This window comes from Empidonax traillii, unplaced genomic scaffold (assembly GCF_003031625.1).
Source record: "Empidonax traillii isolate 1590-97213 ecotype Southwest subspecies unplaced genomic scaffold, ASM303162v1 scaffold164:size861626, whole genome shotgun sequence".
Taxonomy (NCBI): Eukaryota; Metazoa; Chordata; class Aves; order Passeriformes; family Tyrannidae; genus Empidonax; species Empidonax traillii.
Genome location: NW_020955357.1, coordinates 36,621 through 54,520, shown reverse-complemented (window position 1 = coordinate 54,520; position 17,900 = coordinate 36,621). Strand labels below are relative to the sequence as shown.

General features: G+C 37.3%; 1 protein-coding gene across 2 annotated transcripts; it reads right to left on the bottom strand.

Annotated features, from left to right (window-relative positions):
* Positions 1-4,916: 4,916 nt before the first annotated feature.
* On the bottom strand, positions 4,917-17,498 carry ATXN3 (ataxin 3). 2 transcript variants are annotated; one of them, XM_027885310.1, is made up of 11 exons: positions 17,390-17,498; positions 13,833-13,997; positions 13,270-13,314; positions 11,853-11,938; positions 11,374-11,440; positions 8,928-9,015; positions 8,522-8,654; positions 7,247-7,422; positions 6,696-6,819; positions 5,851-5,939; positions 4,917-5,205 (listed from the first exon to the last, which is right to left on the bottom strand). In XM_027885310.1, the coding sequence occupies exons 1-11, from the start codon at positions 17,411-17,413 to the stop codon at positions 5,111-5,113; spliced, it is 1,092 nt and encodes a 363-aa protein (XP_027741111.1). In that variant the 5' UTR covers positions 17,414-17,498; the 3' UTR covers positions 4,917-5,110. The 2 variants fall into 2 exon arrangements, with proteins under 2 accessions (XP_027741111.1, XP_027741112.1); XM_027885311.1 differs by lacking the exon at positions 17,390-17,498 and adding an exon at positions 16,954-17,153 and having other exon boundaries at positions 5,041-5,205.
* Positions 17,499-17,900: the final 402 nt, after the last annotated feature.

Below are 17,900 nucleotides of genomic sequence, written 5' to 3'. Positions count from 1 at the left end.
AATAGACAAAAATTATACAAGAATCCAGAGCCAAGGGCATGATACTGAAAACAGAGTCTTGACCAAAAAAAAAAAAAAATCTATAACTGAAAAAGGATTTCTAAAATACACAACTATTAGACAAGAGATGAAAAAAATAATCCCTTACAAAATCCTCTACTCTGATTTGTACACAGGGGATTTCATGTAGCAAAAAATAAAATTTTATCAATGCTTGAATGCTTTAAAGACAGTATCAAGGTTTTTCTCTTTTTTTTTTTTTTTTTTTTTTTTTTTTTTTTTTTTTTTTTTTTTTTTTTTTTTTTTTTTTTTTTTTGCGCAGCGGCATTTAAATATTACATCCCTTTCTGTTCAAACTCTTTTATAAAAGTCCCCTCCTGAATTCCCACAGTGGCTATACTGAGGATGAGGGGGCGGGGGGATTAAAAGTAAAGTGTAATTACAATTATTTGCTTTTCTTAACAAAAAAAATAAAGTGAAAGTATTTTGATTTGGTAAAAGCAGTTGAAAAGTCACACATACTAATTTTCTGAAGAACAGTGATTGGGGAAGGAGATGACTATGGCAAGTTAAATATTACAACATGTAGTATTTACTCCATGTCTGAAATGCAAATAAGGCAAAATGTGTGTATACAGGTTAAAAAGGTTTATTGCAAAACAGCTCATGCTTTTAAGATGAAAACCTGGATACAACACAAAGCTACTACTACTTCGGAATTGAAGAACTAAATATTTGGATCTAGCAACTTTGAATGGATTGAGTATTATTCTCACTTGAACAACTGATTCTGTGTGGGGAGGGAATAGGTATTACTGGTTAGACTTTGTTTCCTTTTTTTTGGAGTAATGATTTTTAAGTAACTATCAAGATTTACCAGGAGTTAAATTTGTTTTATGCAAGACAGTAATGGCTTACTAAGTGCAGGACATAATTTTCTGTCTAAGCCCTTGAAGAAAGTTTCCACATCAGTTTTTCTTTTCCTTGGATTCTTTCTTTGATTCCTTCAAAAGTGACATGCTGGTATAACATGAATTGCAGAATACTATTTCTTTGTAAGTCTGAGTTCTAGAGTTCTCTGATCCCATCCCCCTCTTCTGAGTTTTTCAGTACAAAGCACACCATTTGTATATTTTCATCATTATTTGAAAGAGTAATTAATTTTAGAAAATTTCACAGGCATTTTAAAACTGTGACATGTTATTTTTCATTTTTAAAAGCCTATCAGTTTTGTAATAAAACAAAGCAGCTTGCAAATGATAGTATCTGTCTGAGATACAGAACTGTTTATTGATACCTGCCATTTGAGACCCCCACTATTTTATAAGTCTGTAAAAAAAGCAATAGTCCAACATTAAAACATATCATAGATTTAAATTTGTATTGGTTACTTTTAAGCACTCTGCAAAGTAATAAAGTATGAAAAGTAAGAAGAGTACCTTGGCTGAAAATTAAACTTGTTGAAGTTCTTTGAAGGGCACCTGGAGCCCAAATGTTGGAGTAAGCCAGTCAGATATCAGATTAGTTTCAAAATGTAAGCATTTAAACAGCTCATATTTATAGATGCTGTGCCTAACGAGAACTGCATGCAAGCATGACTGCATTACAACTTTTTCCTCCTGCCCTCATAAGACCATGAAAGCAGTTTAGAGAATTACACTTACAGAACTAATTCTGGAACATATTTAACGTGAGCATCACTCATTCCCCCTGCTCCTTTGATTTCTACTGTCAGCAAACCATAAATTATGTCACATGGACCTTTCACTGCAAAACAATAAAACGCTGTTGCATGAATGAAGTCTGAAATTCCCTCAAATATTGTATCATAATTAAAAAAAAATCTGTCTGCTCTCTTACAATGGACTTTGGCCTAAAGCTATAATGTGGGAAAAAAACCCCCAACCCTTCAGCATGACAGAGTAGATAACACTGGGAGTAAGCTCTAACTTAGTAAACATAAGCATAGTTAAGCCACACTGAGAACTGTTTATCACTGAAAGAATGCACACCAAAAAAATGACATCACTGTTTTATTGACCGCTTCTTGGCAGGTGAACTCGAGGCCTGAGTTATAAAGTATGTACTGTCAGCAATTACTATTATGCAATGGAGAGGCACAGAGGAGATCTTGTCACTCTCTACAACTCCTGAAAGGAGGTTGTAGTGAGATGGGTGTCAGTCTTATCTCCCACATAGCAAGTGACAAGATGAGAGGAAAAAGCCTCAAGTTGCACCAGTGGAGGTTAAGGTTGGGTATCAGGAAATATTCCTTCACTGAAAGGGTTGTCCAGCATTGGAACAGGCTGCACAAGTTAAATGGTTCAGTCCTCATTCCTGGGGCTTTTTAGAAGAGGTGTGGATGTGGTGCTTATGGACATTAAGTTTAGTGGTGGACTTGGCAGTGCTGGGTTAATGGTTGGTCTCTTGCAGGTCTTTTCCAGCGACAGGACTCAGAATTAACAGATGAGCTTAAATTGCTCTCTCAACTGCTTGTCTAGACAGATATGCCTTTATCATTAAACTTGACATTCCTCTGAAAATCAAACCGTTAATTTTTGAATGACAGTGTTTCTGCACAGGACGGAATGTCATTAGCCCTGTAACGACTCCCTCAGTTGTGCTTTTCAGGCACCGTTACTTTATATTCCTTCCAGATTTAGAGACATGGGTGATGAAGTGACTTACAGTGTGACATTAAAGTTCAAAGGCAAACCTCCATGTTTCAGTGATTATAAAAACATGTATTTGACCTGGGTTAGAGTTAATGCCATTCAAGGAGCTTTGATTTTTTTTTTTTATATAGGGCTGCTAGAGTTATAGAAATATTACATTTTTATTATATTCAGATAATAGAGGATAAAAGGTCCAAGGTCCAAGTATTGGCAGCAGATTGCCAGTCTATACCTATTTATAAAAATTAGTCTTATTTCAGAATCAGTTTGTGGCACAATAAAAAAAGGGAAATTAAAGCTGCGATTAATTTACAGATGAGCAAAGAAATAATTCAGTGCTTTAGAGATACCTTTCCTGCTTTCAGTTTAATAGAAATTTTAAAGTGAAAGCAGAAAATTACATCCTGAAAAATACAGCATTTCAAAATGGCATACGCATACATGGACTTTTAAAGCCATTGTTTAACTATATTAATTTGAGACATTACAAATAATTATAATGTGCATGACAGAATTATTTAAAAAAGACAAAACCCAGTTTTTAAAACGTCTCATGTCAAAATCCATATTGTCTTACACATACCTGGTGACATTGGTGAAAATTCAGCACATACGTAAAGAAAAGAGAATTTAGCCCAATTATGTATAATATAATAATATCCTAAGCTATCAGGAAACCATTGCTGTAAACAAATCTTTACTGAGAGGTAAGAGCCCTTTCATGTACAGTACTACTCGATGCTGAATGTATATTCCCATCTAGCTACTATTTATTTCATACTAATTTTAATTAAATGTTACTTTTGTGCAATGATGTAGCTTAAGAATATGTTGATAAAGAAATTTGGGGTGATCTTTGAAAGATTCTTAGAATGCCTGTGCTAACTGTTAGTGCTTTAACTGGACTACAGCTCATATACTCTACCTACAACATATTCCCATATAATTTATATGTAAACAGAATTTGTATTTCAAGCACCATTTAGGAAAATGAAACATATTTCTTTTGTTGCACTGAAGTTCCAAGCCAAGTTTGGTCACCCTGTTACACATTCATCCTGGATATCAAAACAAATGTCTTACAACCAATAACATAAGCTATCTCACATACTTTGCTCCCCAATTTTTCTCAGGATCAGAAACAGCATGATAAAAATTTGTAAGGTGCGTTGAATAAAGGCCATTCCTGAAAAAACTGCAACATTCTGACAGACACTCATAAAAAGCATTTCAGAAAGAACATCCACACAGGCATAAATATTCATTCTTAAAAGAGCTACTTGCACAGGGGTCATTTCAGACTGCAGGAATGCACCTTGTGTGTGGCACTGACTTTATGGCACCTAAATCCCCTCCTCCTTTCTCCTAGATTCAGTTACAGGTCTTTCATACGGAAAGGCCAGAATGAAGGTCTGAGCTTGAAGAGGGGGAAAAAAAAGACTCTGGAAGAGGTAGAAAACCTGTCCAACCCAATTGATTATATGCTACTTTTGTAGTAAAGACAGTGGCTTAATGAGAAAGAACATAACAAACAAAATTTTTTAAAAAACTTCACCCAACCAAATAAGGCAAATTACCTGCCAAAAACCAAAATGTTAAACGTGCATCTATAATTTTACAGCTGGAATTAAAAGTAAAACCAGAAAGTGCTAGGAAGTCAGAAATCACTGTAAGATTCAAGAGTGACTTTATAATCAACAATCCACTAAAGAGTTTATCTTGAATTGTAAGTATGAAATTTATGGATTCTTGTTTCTCCTGCAGAATGGGTCATTTCAAAAGTGGACAGCAGGATCAAAAAGTTGATTTTAAGTCATTCAGAATCACACAATATTCTAAGTTGGAAGGGACCCACAGGGATCTTCAAATCCACCTCCTAAAGTGAATGGCCCATACAGGGATCGAACCCACCACCCTGCTGTAATCAACTGGGCCAATCTCAGGGCTCACAAAAGAAATTTAATAGAACTTAATTATCTTCCCCATTTTAGAGTGATTTATTAAAAGGAACATAATAATTTATGAGCCCAACTTATTACTTGTATCTCTTTTTCCATTAGTACTGAAGGAAATCAGTTGATGCTGGTTTTGGCACCACTTATATCTTCTACAGAATTCTTCAAAACAATTTAAACTTACTTTTTATATGTAAGTTACAGATGCTACATTCACATGACTTCATTCATGTGAATAGTTTAGTGATTTTAACACTACTACTCTTTTGAGCAGATGATTTGTAGAAGGAGTGTTACAGTTTTCTAAATTAGTGTGATCGTTTTCATATTTGCAGATTCCCTCCAAACTCTGACCTCCAGCAGCCCCCCTTTCATTCCTGCTTACAGAACTCTGAAATGAACCCTGCTTGTGCAACATTCACACAGTAGAATTTTAATGGAGACTTAGCGTTTTGACAATAAGAGCAGAGAAAAATTATGTCATTTCTCCTCTTCTGAATTCAAGTGGTTTCTAACAGATTCCAGAGACATATTCATGGCTGCTTGAAGCATGTCTTCTTCACTCATATCACCTCCTAAAGACAATAAATGGATATAAGCTGTAATAAATTCACAGAGCTAGTTCTTAACTGTAGTTAAAATACTTTTATTGTTCCTTTTGTCCATACCCACCTTTTCCCATCCCACCCACAAAATTGGTTTTGTTTTTAAAATTATTGAACATTTTGAACTTTGTTTTCCACCAACTACTGTCAGTTTGTAACACATAATACGCATCAGTTTTGGATCACCAATACCTAATACTGATAAGGTCTATATTAAGTTCTGCTGAAAACTGGTTTCAGTAATTTTGTCAGATACTAACCCAAGTGGTCATACAACTTTGAAAGTAATTTAGGAAACAAATAATTGGCACAAATGCTGCCAAAGATTCCAATTTGTAATGCTGAAGACAAACAAAACAACAAAAAGCAAAGCCAGAACTCAATTGATCTAATAGCAATGCTTTTCACTTTGAAACAAGACACTGAGATTCAAAGAGGAACAGGCTTTTCAGGAAAGTGATCCTTCCCTTCACTGCCAAAAAACTAATGGTTGTGACAGTCTGAATGGCTGCTGGAGTGAAGAAGTCAGCAGACAAGGAAGGTTAGGAAACAACACAACACAAAGGTGAAAAAGACAAACATTTCAGTGTTCAATATAACTATAAAAAACAATACCTGGGTCAGCTTCTCGAGTGCTTGAGCTAAGAGTTGCCTTGTCACGTAGGTTTGGCATCTGATCTTGCTGCTGTACCTGTTGTTGCTGTCTGAAAGCATCATAAATTTGTAAGAGACTAAAATTAACACCAGTATGAGACCTGAATCAAGTTCATTTCATTGTAAGGCCAAGAATCAGAGGTAGAAGCTGTTTGGTACAACAATAATCTCTGTACTTAAAATCTCTTCCATCATTTCACCCTGTTAACCTTCAGACACCTGTTTTCCCAATACTATAGTCCAAGCCACATTACTATTTTCCCATCATTTGGAAGTTCTGCATTCTTATTCTACCATGCAAAGTCTAACTCCTCCCATCCATAGTATTTCTCCCTGGTCTTTATTTCCTCCATCACTAGAAGTCAGAGATAAGGAAAAGCTACAGCAGTAACACAATGTTACACTATGTATTAAGGAAGTACATCAGAATAGCAACATAAAATATCTACAATGCTTTCATGTGATGCCCGTGAGAAGCATCACTACCACAAGCAAGGTCTTAAAGAAGTAGTACTTTTTGTCAGGAAGATGATTACAGAAATTTATGGGATTTCATTTAAAATACTTCTATAGCATGTATGTTTTCTTTCTTCACAAGACTGCTGTTGCATTAGTAACAAATCCCCTCTTATTTACAGGTTTCTTCATAGGAATCACCTGAGAATAGTAAAATTCAGGTACTGTTAAGAAATCGTGTTAAGAGAGAAAAGTCAAGCTGGACCTCAGTAAGAAATCCATCCACACCCCAAAAGCACTGAAAAATATGACATGTACTTCCACATGCAGTTTTCTATGAACTACTTTACTTTTCAAAATACGCTTGTCTTCTCCGTCGCAGTTCTTCTGAAGAAAGGGATTCTGTCTGACTGCTGTGAGACGACTGAGGAACATTCTGTGGTAACGAGCCCGAGAGCTCACTTCGACGACTACCTAAAACCAGAACATGCCATATCCTACTCATTACAGTAAAATGAACTTAGAAAATTACATACAGCTTAAGAAAATGTCTTCAAATTTGAGAAGAAGAAAGAAATTTGTTGGAGAAATAAGCATCTAGACTAACTTCCCTTAATACTATCTCTCCTCCTCACCTTCTGACTGTTTCCCTTCCCTCCTGCCACCCTTAGCCAATTTGTTCTTCCTTCCTAATGATCAATGCCAAAATCAAAGTTATAACTTTTAAAAAAGCAGAACAAAGATAGCTACAGGAAATTCTGGATCATCCTTCCATGCCTCAAAGCCAATCTTTCCAGAGAGCTTGATGCATGCTGGAAAGTGCCTGACAAAGCGGTACCAGTAGCTGCCTAAAGCATAAGCAACACGAACACTAGAAGAAAAGTTCAGATGGACACTGCACCTTGCATGCTGAGCTGAATGGCTCTGCGAAGATCAGCTTCTTCATCCTCCATATCAATTTCCTGCCTACTTAGAGCCAGGGCTCTCTGAAAATTCTCTTCATCTTCATCTAACATGCCTGTTCCATCAAAAGGATGGTTAACTTCTATTGCTTGGTCCACATCACTTCTGGGTAGCCTGTGAAATTCACACGTTTATGGCAAAATACAGAAGTTATATTAGAATTTAGAGTGAGGTTTAAATTAACTATTTTCTGCTGATTTAACTCTAGGGGGTTTTAACTTTAGAAAAAACATTTCTATTGTGAAAGTCTGTTACATAAACATGTATTTTCCTTTCTACATGAGAAAGCACAAAAGGGCTGCAAGCAGCTATAAAGCAACCTTAAACACTCATTTGCAGCACGCTGCAACTCCAAAGCCATGCACATCTTGACAAGAAGCTATTAGATAGGAAAATCTTCAGAAATTATAATCCTTCAAAAAGCCTTAATACATGTTACTCAAACCTACTGCTATTTAAACAGTTACACCAGCAGAAAATAGTGTATGTGGTCTCCTTCTCAGGAAGCTTTGAAGACCACATTAAAGCAAAAGATCCTCTGCAAACTGTACACACTTTCCATGCTGCTGCCAATTATTCCATCAATTTACAACACCAGTTTAACTTTACAAAGAGGAGGAAATAATAATGAATTCCTCTGAAAAGCCTTTAGCCTTTTTATCAGTATGCAATTTATTCACGATGAAAGTTTAATAAAATTATTGCAGAAGTAGCACTTTATATGTTTTCAAGGATGTTTTATATTAGCAAAATGCATCAGAACTGAGCTGCACCACAACACTGGAATGAAATGATTCCAAAAGAGAATGGTGTACGATTTATATGAGGTGAAATTCACATTTGGGTTTCTCATTCTTTTCTACTTATGACTGAATGCATAAGCCAGTCTTAATTACAGGTTAATTACTATTCACCATAGTTTGGTAAGATTTGCTAACCCATTTTAATCGCAAAATTAAAAATCTGCACTGTAGTATGCTTATGCACATGGGAAAACTCAATCCTTATTAAGGCAGTTTTTACCCACTTAAAAATACACCATTAAAAAAATAAACCATTTGTAGTCTACCACCTTGCTTTTACTGTGATCAAAAGCAGTAAATGTTGCACTGAAGGTACTTCTAATTACTTAAGGGGGTTGTCTCCATGTGGCCCTAATCATGGAAACCAATCAACCTGAACATTATTAAAATGAAATCTCTATTTACCTTACCTCTGATCTCTTGACTGTGCTGCCTCTTCTCCAATTAGTTTTGGTCTCTGCATCTGCTGTACCCGAATCATCTGCAGCAGCTGATCAGCCTCACAGTCTGGCAGGTCACCTTTTACTACAAATATGGAATAACCTGAGAAAAAGAAATCGTAAGTCCATGGCATTAAGGTGCAGATACAAACACACTAAAATGCACACTATATGGAACACAATGATGTGCCATTTATTACAGTGTAAGACTCTACCTTTCATTATAAAGACTTGGGTTATTTCACTATTTCAGTCATAAAACTAAGGGCAGTTAAGTGAATATGTAAGTTCTAAGAAATAATGATTATTACCTACTTTTAATTAATGAGATTTAACATCTGCAAGTTACTATTTAACATCTGCAAGTTTCTATTACCTTCCTGTTGTAATTGAGCCAAGAAAAGTGCAAGATATGTGTCTGATATAAGTTCTGGACCCATCAAGAGAGAGTTCAAGTTAAACCACTGTAATTAAAGAAAAGAGGGGTTGAGAAAACAAATTAGCATAAAGATTACTCAATAATTAATTTCTGTACATTGTGGTAATCTTTTATGATAGAATATCCAAATAAATCTAGTAACATAAATTATCAAATAAAAAGTCTTTTGAAGCACAATACCTATACTGCTAAAGGTTATCTTCAAATACTCTTCAGCTAACAGGAGATCTGAAGTGTGGGAATTACTGCATGCTCTCTCCCATTACTGAATACTGGTATCAGGCAAACAGATTAAAAGACATAATTCTTCTACCATTGTATTTTGATTTATTTCAGACATCATTGTAATATTCTGCTTAATCCTACTTTTAAAGCTGAGAATAATGAAGTAAGAAACCATAAGTTAGTGCTGTGTGTTAGGAAATTAATAGATACAGGAAATAGATGTTAAATTATTTCCATTAAATACATGCATTAAACATTCTCCCTTTAATAGCTGGTGATGCTGAAAACTATTGTTTACCCCTCTCTAAGATTATTTTTAAATTTAAAAATGAAGAACAATTAGCTCAGATTTAATATGCTGAGAGTACAGCACTGTATGACAACAGGGGACACTTGATACAAATATACACAGAACATTTCTAGTTTCCTGAAGAAGACAACTAGTAATTTATAATACCTCAAGAGAGAAACAATATTACATAAAACTTCTAGACAGAAAATATATTCAACATGGGCAATAAAATATTCTACCCTTAAACCCCCATATATATTGCAGTGAAACTGAATATACCACCTTTTTAATACCTTACTCATTCAATATTATCTAATTTTAACCAGGAAGCACCATTTCAGATAGTAGAAGGAAAATTCTATCTTTATTCTCACAAAAAAATGCACTGATCTAACCAAACTTCCACATATGCAGCCATACACCTGCAGCCAGACTTATACTATAAATGACTATCTACCACTCTGTCATGCAATCACTTATTTAGCCAAAAACACCCTCTGCCACTAACAAAGAGTAAGAAAACCAACCGCGTAGGAGAACTGGGGAGTAAAAAGTTATGTAAAAAATACAATGCACAGACTACAGAAACTTTTAAAAGGGAATATAGAGAAAAAGTTTTGGTTAACTAATTTTGTTTTAATTGTAACAGAAGAGAAGCAGGTTAAATAAATCCATCTTTTCTCATTACATCTACCTTTTCTCAATACACTTTAGATAACAGACACCTAGTGTTGTGGTTACAAGCAAAACAGATCCCCCCTCCAACTCAGGATGTTTCAGGTTAGAATGCTCTCTCACAAAATTCCACCCAATATGGTTGTATATACAATAAGGAGCATTCCTATAATTTTAAGAGACCATCCTTTTACATATCAAATAAACAAAAATCGCCTATAAGCATTAGCCATACTTTTAAACTAAAGCAGAACAGTAGAGTTCAGTTTGCTTACTCATAGGTAATTTTTCTCTATTTTTTTTTCTAGATGACAACATAGGTAGCCAGCACTTGCAAAAATGATCCAAATGGGCAGAGAGACTCCTGCTCCACTATTACAGAATCTGTTTTCCATTAACATTTTCTACAAAAAAAGGCACTTGAAAAAACAAACACCAAAACCAGCTCATGTTGCAAAAAAGCTTATGAAGTATGATCCAGAAGGATGACTGGCCACTGAAATAAGACACTGCATTGATGTTGCAAGGGACATGGATGTGAATTGTTATATGTGTACCAGATAATATTTGTATGGCCATCCCTTACCTCTAATAAGTATTTCCTGATTAGAATACAATTATTTCATAAAGTTTTCCAAAACAGTACAAAGTTCTGATTCTACTTCCCCCAACCTCATTCTAATGGATACTCTTAAATACTAGCAATTATAAATATTAATTCATTTGAACTTCGATTTTTTTTCTTACACCTCTTCTCCATTTAAACAAACAATATTTTTATAGTGTCAATAATACAGTTCATTAAAATAAGTTTGCATTCCATAGGGATCCTATTCCTTGTCTAGGACTCCCTGCTCCTCCCCCATACAATTTTTTCTGCTATTTTTCACACAGAAGAAAAAAAAAGAAACTAGCTTAAATGTCACAGAGACTCTACCAGAGCTGCATCTCCCTAAAGGACAGATTCAATAGGGAATTGCTGGTCTTTCCCCAGGCTAACAATTATAATCAGCTGCTTGGCATTTTTGTGATAAAACAAACATTTACTTTTTTTTTTTTTTTTTTTAGTATGGGATATTATTAAAGCAAACTGCAGCAAAAGCTTGCAAAAGACCAACACATGATTTATTCTCAACCACTTTTCCACACCCATTCTGAAGTCAATATTTAAATAAAAAAAGACAATGTCACCTGTTTTCCTAACTTTCGAACTGTAAACCAGTGTTCCTTATAATTACAAATAAATGATTTTTCATTTCTGTAAAAAGAAAAACAAAGGCATAAATAAAATTAAATACTATAAAATCAGAATACAAGTTAATGCTTATGTTCTTTGCAACCACTGATTCAAATTTATATAATAAAATTTTAGTAGTACAACTGTTGATGCCACATTATGGAATACTCATACTGCTTTTATAACATTTAGGAATTTGTCAATATCACTGAAATTTCCATATACCTGTGATATCAGAAATACTAAAAAATCATTAAGGCACAGAGACAGATAGTCACATGTACCCCCCAAAAAATTAAACAAAACCCCAAGGTATAATACAAACATCAGAACGCAACAGAGTTTGAAACAGTAATTTTAAATAAAGATTTAAACCATAAATTAAGAGTATTTTTTTCAGTAGAATGGAAGCAGGGTGCTAAAGAAGTCTTACATAGGGTCGATCCCAAGTCTCTGATACTCTGGGCTGTTGAAGAGGATTAGTTCTAAACCCCACACTTTCAAGGCATTGCTTATAACCTGTCAAAAAATAGGACTTTTCATGAGTCAAGCCATCAAATCTAAATTTGAGCAACACAACCACCTTAGCTACTACAAACAATTAAACTGTTTTTGTAAAACTTAGATTTCAAAACACAGTCAGGAAACCTAGGAATCATATTACACAAAATGCAGCTGTCAGGAATGGGCATGCAAACGTAACACTGATACCTTGTCTAAGGGGAAATAACAAAACTAGGATTTAACTGAGATGTGTTAAATTAAAAACAAAGCTGTAACTTCACCTCCCACACACATTTGAATAGTTGTCATCTCTGCTCTCAAGGCATTGCTCTGTCCTCCCTCCCCAATACAAACTCAATCTTTCTCCACAGTAACTATTGGAAATTCTGTACTACTGGATTGTCATGGGATCAGTCAGGTACTGAACTGAGCACAAACTCTTTTACAGTAACTCTTTAAGGCTACCTGAAATAATGCTATAAGAAATTTTAAATTAACAATTCAACTTGCTTTCAGGAAGCCAACTGCGCAGCAAGTGAGAAAAGCAATGACAGGACAAAAAAAGTAGAATGGGGAAGCGTATTTTTTTCAGCTTCTACACTGAAGCAACACAATCAAGAATACAAGGAAAGCCAAACTAAATGGTTTTTCACTGAGCAGAAAAACAGCCCTGTCCTGCCATGAGGAAGACAGGCTCTTGAGGGATTCTGGAACATGGAAAAGCATCTCCGAAAGCCTGGGAGACAGCCAAAGGTGCAAAGCATTGCCTACAGCTCTAGTCTAGATAAAAGCCCCAGTTTGGCATTCAAAACCCTTTTTGTTGCTTTTCTGGTTAAAGTATTTATTATTGATTACTTTTCCACTATGGCCCTTAAAAAAACCCAACCAAACAAGAAAAATAATAAAACCAGCTCTGAAGCATCTAGAGTGAGTTATAAAAACTGGAATGCAGATGCTTTCTGCAGCTCACTATTATAACCCTGTAATCATTGCCAAGGGCTTTAGAGTTCATAATTTGAGAAAGCAATCTCAATTCTGCTTTTTCACCAGTAGTCCATGGGAGCCAGTGTTTACACCTAAAGTGCCCATAAGAAGCAGCTTAGAAATCAAGCTTATTGCCAGCAGGTGTTAACAATTTCATGCCTCTGTGTTTACAGGCCCATGGACTGAAAAACTGCAAGTCACTGCTCTTAATGGAAAACACTCTGAAGATTTGGAAGTCCAGCACTTTATCCCATTAAGCCCATAACTGGCAACTAGATGAGAATGCTCAATGCCATTTCAATTATATGAGAGAACATATACTACATAAACAGAAAATTGTATAAGAAGAGAGCTGTGCTTACTTGAATTGAGAAGAATCCACTATCATCCATATTTACAGAAGGCTGCTGCTCAATGTGAGATTGGGAGGGAGAACAGAGAAAAAGGGTGTAAGCATAAAAGGTCAAAAATAATTGATTCTTGAAAATAAACGTAACTGCATATTCTTAAAGCAACAACTTGTTATGTCCTTGTCTGTAAGGCTGATTACAATGCCCCAAATAGGCAAATTAATTTAAAACCAAACCTTTAAATTAGAAATGCTCAGTGCTTAAAGGGCAGACAGGCATGGGAACTTCTGTTCCTATCTGACACTGGCTTACAAAAACAAAAGGCAAATCACTGATCCTCCTTGCCATGTCTGACTTCCTACTTGTAAAATGAATGTAGCTTCTTGTAGAATTATTGTGCTAATAACATTTGAAAATGCCAAATCTAAGATGCATGAATGAAAAGGCTTATACATTTAAGAACTTTCAGCACTAGAAAATGAACCTTGTCTAGCTTAGCAAGAATAGCAGGTCTGTGCTAAACAATATTACATTTCAGGCAAATATCAAGCCACCTCAAACGAAGATGATTTTACCTGTAAAAATGTTCTGTATTCTTCACTAGATACTCCTCCCTCTGCCATTCTCATCCTTTCCTCCTCATCCAACTGCTGTGCAATAGAGGATAACTCTACAGGACTAAAGTATTCCCCTTGCAGCAAATTATTCAGACAGTGTTGTGCACACAACGAGCCTTCTTGCTAATAATGGAAGAGAAAAAAATACAAAAGACAACAAGAAAATGAGGTTTACATAAACTCTGTACAATGACTCCACCATTTCATTCTGCAAACTTCCTGCCCTCCCCACTCACCCAGAATACCATATATTCTTTGAATGTATTACACTGCAACCCTCCCATCAACTTCATGGGGGAAAAAACAAAAAAAAAAGCCAACCAAAAAACCAGGCACACCACTTTTTTCCTCAAAGGAAATAAATTTCATGTAAAAAATGTTTTTGGAAACACCATAAAAATTGCCAATGGCCCAACCGAATCACACAGGGACTCTACATCCAATGGATTCTGTCCTCTTCCAAATCACCATCACACGAAAACAGAACAGTTTAGATCTCTACTTCCCAGGAACTCATGTCTTCTGTTAACTGAAACTCATCTTTTTTAATTTTTCTTCCTGTCTCTCCGCATTATTGCTGAAGAAGTGATTTGGAGCTGGAGGTGCAGTAAAGCTCATTTTCTATATGAAATTTACATATAGAAAGTAGGTAAAAAATCCACTAGTTCTAGAATCCTGATGACAGTGATGAGGGGACAAGAAAAAAACTTCTTAAATTCAGCATATTAAACAATGAAAATATATCTTGTTGATAAACCATTGAAATAAAAATTGTTTTAGATACTTGGTCACATATCCAGTGCATTGCAGATAATAGAAATGTAATGTAACATTTTTAGAATGTCAACACAAATTTAAAGTAAATCAATTAGAAGTGTCAGTCATGATTTTTTAGGACAAAATAAAATATACCTAATCTGAATGAATGCATGTCAGGCTCCATTATTTTCCTAAGTGCAGATAAAATACTGCCACGTTAAAAAAAAAAACCAAACAAAACAACACAAACCAACGAAATTGGAGTTTCCCATAGAAAAGCCACTTTTCTTTTTAAAAATAACTAAACTCCAAGCGTAAGACAAGTAGCATCAGTTTTTAAATCCTGCTTTTATCTTTAGTTTTAATCGGTCTTCACTTTTATTTACATTAAGAACTCTAATGTCCATGCCTTTTATTAAAAACAAAACCAGAATCCCTCATCGAAAATACAGAACACCCCTCCCTCATGCAGACACACATACACTAAGAACACAAGAGTATGCCTCTGAGGAATATTCTTTAAACTCCCATGAAAGCTTCACATAAATCCCATGTAGAACACTCTCATGATCTCCCTTATAGCAGAATCCTCAAAAGTTCCCTTTACTCCAGGTTACAGAATCTTCCAAGGGCTTCATCACTTAATTGAGCAATGAGTTATTAAAACCAAACTGACTGTACAGCCAAGCTTCAATGGAATCCAGAAACCTCCTCCTTGGCTCACACCCTTCCTGTACCAAGAAACTCCAGACTGAACGCCAGCTCCTGTCCCTTGGGACCACATCCCTACTGCTGGTCATATGATAAACTGGAACAGCAGAACCTGCTCAACCATCATGAGTCTCTCCACTAGGGATATTAAAATACCTCTAAAAATTAGTTGTGCTACAGGCTCACATCTTAATTTCACTAAAAAGACTTCTCTTATTTGTACAGTTTTACCTTAGAAGTAATAAATGTTAATTTTCATATGGAAATGTTAAACATATTAAGTGCAAAATGCAAAACACCGATCATACAGTTTTTTCAGACATTAACTGCTGTTGTTTTGTGCAGAGAACATTACACTTCCCATAACCTGAAATCCCCTCATTGAAACCTCTCCTGATACAAACTGTTGCCCTGCTTTCAGTCTTTTCAATCACTTGTATCTTATCAAGGAAAGGACAAACATCTAGGATGGGGGCTCCTGAAGCACTGTCCTTAAATCCTGCTTTCTGTAACTCTTAAAAGTGACACATTTCACTCTTAAAAGTGACACATTGCTTACTTCTTTATTTTATTGAATTTCCTTTATAAATACCATGTTTCTTATGCTTTTTTATCGAAACATTCAAGGGGTGCAGATTCAAATGTGCCTGCATATGTAGCACTACTAAGTATATTGACATCAGTTAATGGGGGGGAAAATACCCCTTAAGAAAAAAAAGCAGAGATTCAGTTACATTTTCCATTGAATAACAGGATAAAACATTAGGTATTCCAATTTAAAACAGGCATTCAGGTGCAACTTTTTAACTGGGTAAATAACCAGGGAGCAGTTATGTTTCACATGTGGGAGACCCAAGACTGTACACTTCCCCTTCCCCAAAACCTGTAGCAACTAAAAAAATACCATCACCTTGTAACTGTAAATCTATCTGTCACTTCAATTTCAGCAGAGTTTTGTTATTAAACTAGAAAACAACTTAGTCATTAAGAAAAGTTATAATTTCATTATGTGATAGGCAAGGCCAGATAAGAGAAGGGTATGCTTCTCTTAAACGATTTTCAAATCTAGACTGAAACTCAAGGTCACTGTAGCAGAGACCATAATGGCTGAAATCTAACACTCATCCTCTGAACAGCAGCTGCTTAACACCACAGCACTTGCCAAATTTTGCAACCCAAACTGAGTCTGAAAGAACACTCCTCAGTTCCTATTTACTTCAGAACAGTAATTTTATTTTTTTTAAGGAAGTTATACCCCATCTTGCTTAATTTCCTACGTAAACCAACCCTTACACATGAGAAAATGTAACAGAACTAGTGTTAAGATTAACACAATAAAGCTGAAGAGACATTGGCAAGGTATATGAAAACAGACAATTATATTTGAACAGCATTTAAACAGAAGCAGCTCATATTTGGGAACTTGGAAAAATCACGGCAGTTCATAGAAACGTTTCTCCTCCACAACAGGAAATACAGCGCACAGGAGCACAGTATATGGATCAGGATTTTCTTAACAGCGCTCCCTCTCCCTGCTCATTACACAGCCTCAGACAAGCCAGGTTCGGTGAAGAAATGGATCTGAGGGCACAAAGACAGCCCTGCTCACCTTCAGACTCATTTCTCAGCCATGCGAGCTCTCTCTCAAGAAACACAAGTAGGTGCAGCCCGCACCTTCCCACACCCGAGATCCAGTTCTACAGCCCCCAGGAGCGCGGTCCCCGCGTCAAAGGGGCCGACGGGGCTCAGCCCTGACTCATTCCGATCTGCAGTAACGACATTCCCTTCACCCGCAGAGCCGGCAGGTCAGGCCGGGACGGGCCCCGGGCACCGGCAGCGCCGCGCGGGAGGACCGCGCTGCCCCCGGAGCGGGGGGACGAGCCGCAGCCGCCAGAAGGTGCCGGGCAAGGGGCACAGGGGGCTACCCGGCGCCCAGCCTGGCAGCTCCTCACTCACACACAGGTGTGCCCTGCCCGGCCGTGCGGGGGCAGCGGGTCCCGCCCGGCCCCCTCCCCGGCCCCCTCCCCGTCCCGCCCCGCACTCACCCGCTCGTGGAAGATCGACTCCATGTTTACTGACCCGGCCCGCAGCCCCCGCCCCACGTGACCCGCCCGCCCAATCACGGCGCCCCGCGCCGCCGCCCCGCCGCGCACGGCCCGCCGCGCTCCCCCCACTGCTGCGGGGGCGCCCCCTGCCGGACGGGAGGCCGCGGGCGGGTCACGGGCCGCGAGCGCCCCCGCGCGGCGACAGGCCCACACGCACCGCCCGCACCGCCCATCCAGCGTTATGTCCCGCTCACCCAGCGGTCTGTCCTACACCGCCCCGGGCCCCCCGGAACCCCGAACCCCTGCTGCCCCGGGAACACCTGCTCCCCCCATGGCACAGAGCTCAACGCCGCCGGTTCCCTGTGCTCACCAGCTGCCCCTCCCTCACACCTTCCCCTTTCCTGTCTCAAAGCCGCAGTACCCACTTGCCACTGTTCCAAACAAGCCTACATAGGAAATCCAAAAATAAACTTGTCCACGTTCAGTTAAAAAACACAAACAACCGCCAACC

Excerpts from the sequence above, each read along its gene's own strand:
- ATXN3 (XM_027885310.1), bottom strand. The coding sequence starts at position 17,413 with ATGGAGTCGATCTTCCACGAGCGG. Across the intron at positions 9,016-11,373 it reads TTCGAAAGTTAGGAAAACAG|TGGTTTAACTTGAACTCTCT; the intron begins GTGACATTGTCT and ends CTTTAATTACAG. Across the intron at positions 7,423-8,521 it reads GCACAGTCAAGAGATCAGAG|GCTACCCAGAAGTGATGTGG; the intron begins GTAAGGTAAATA and ends TGAATTTCACAG.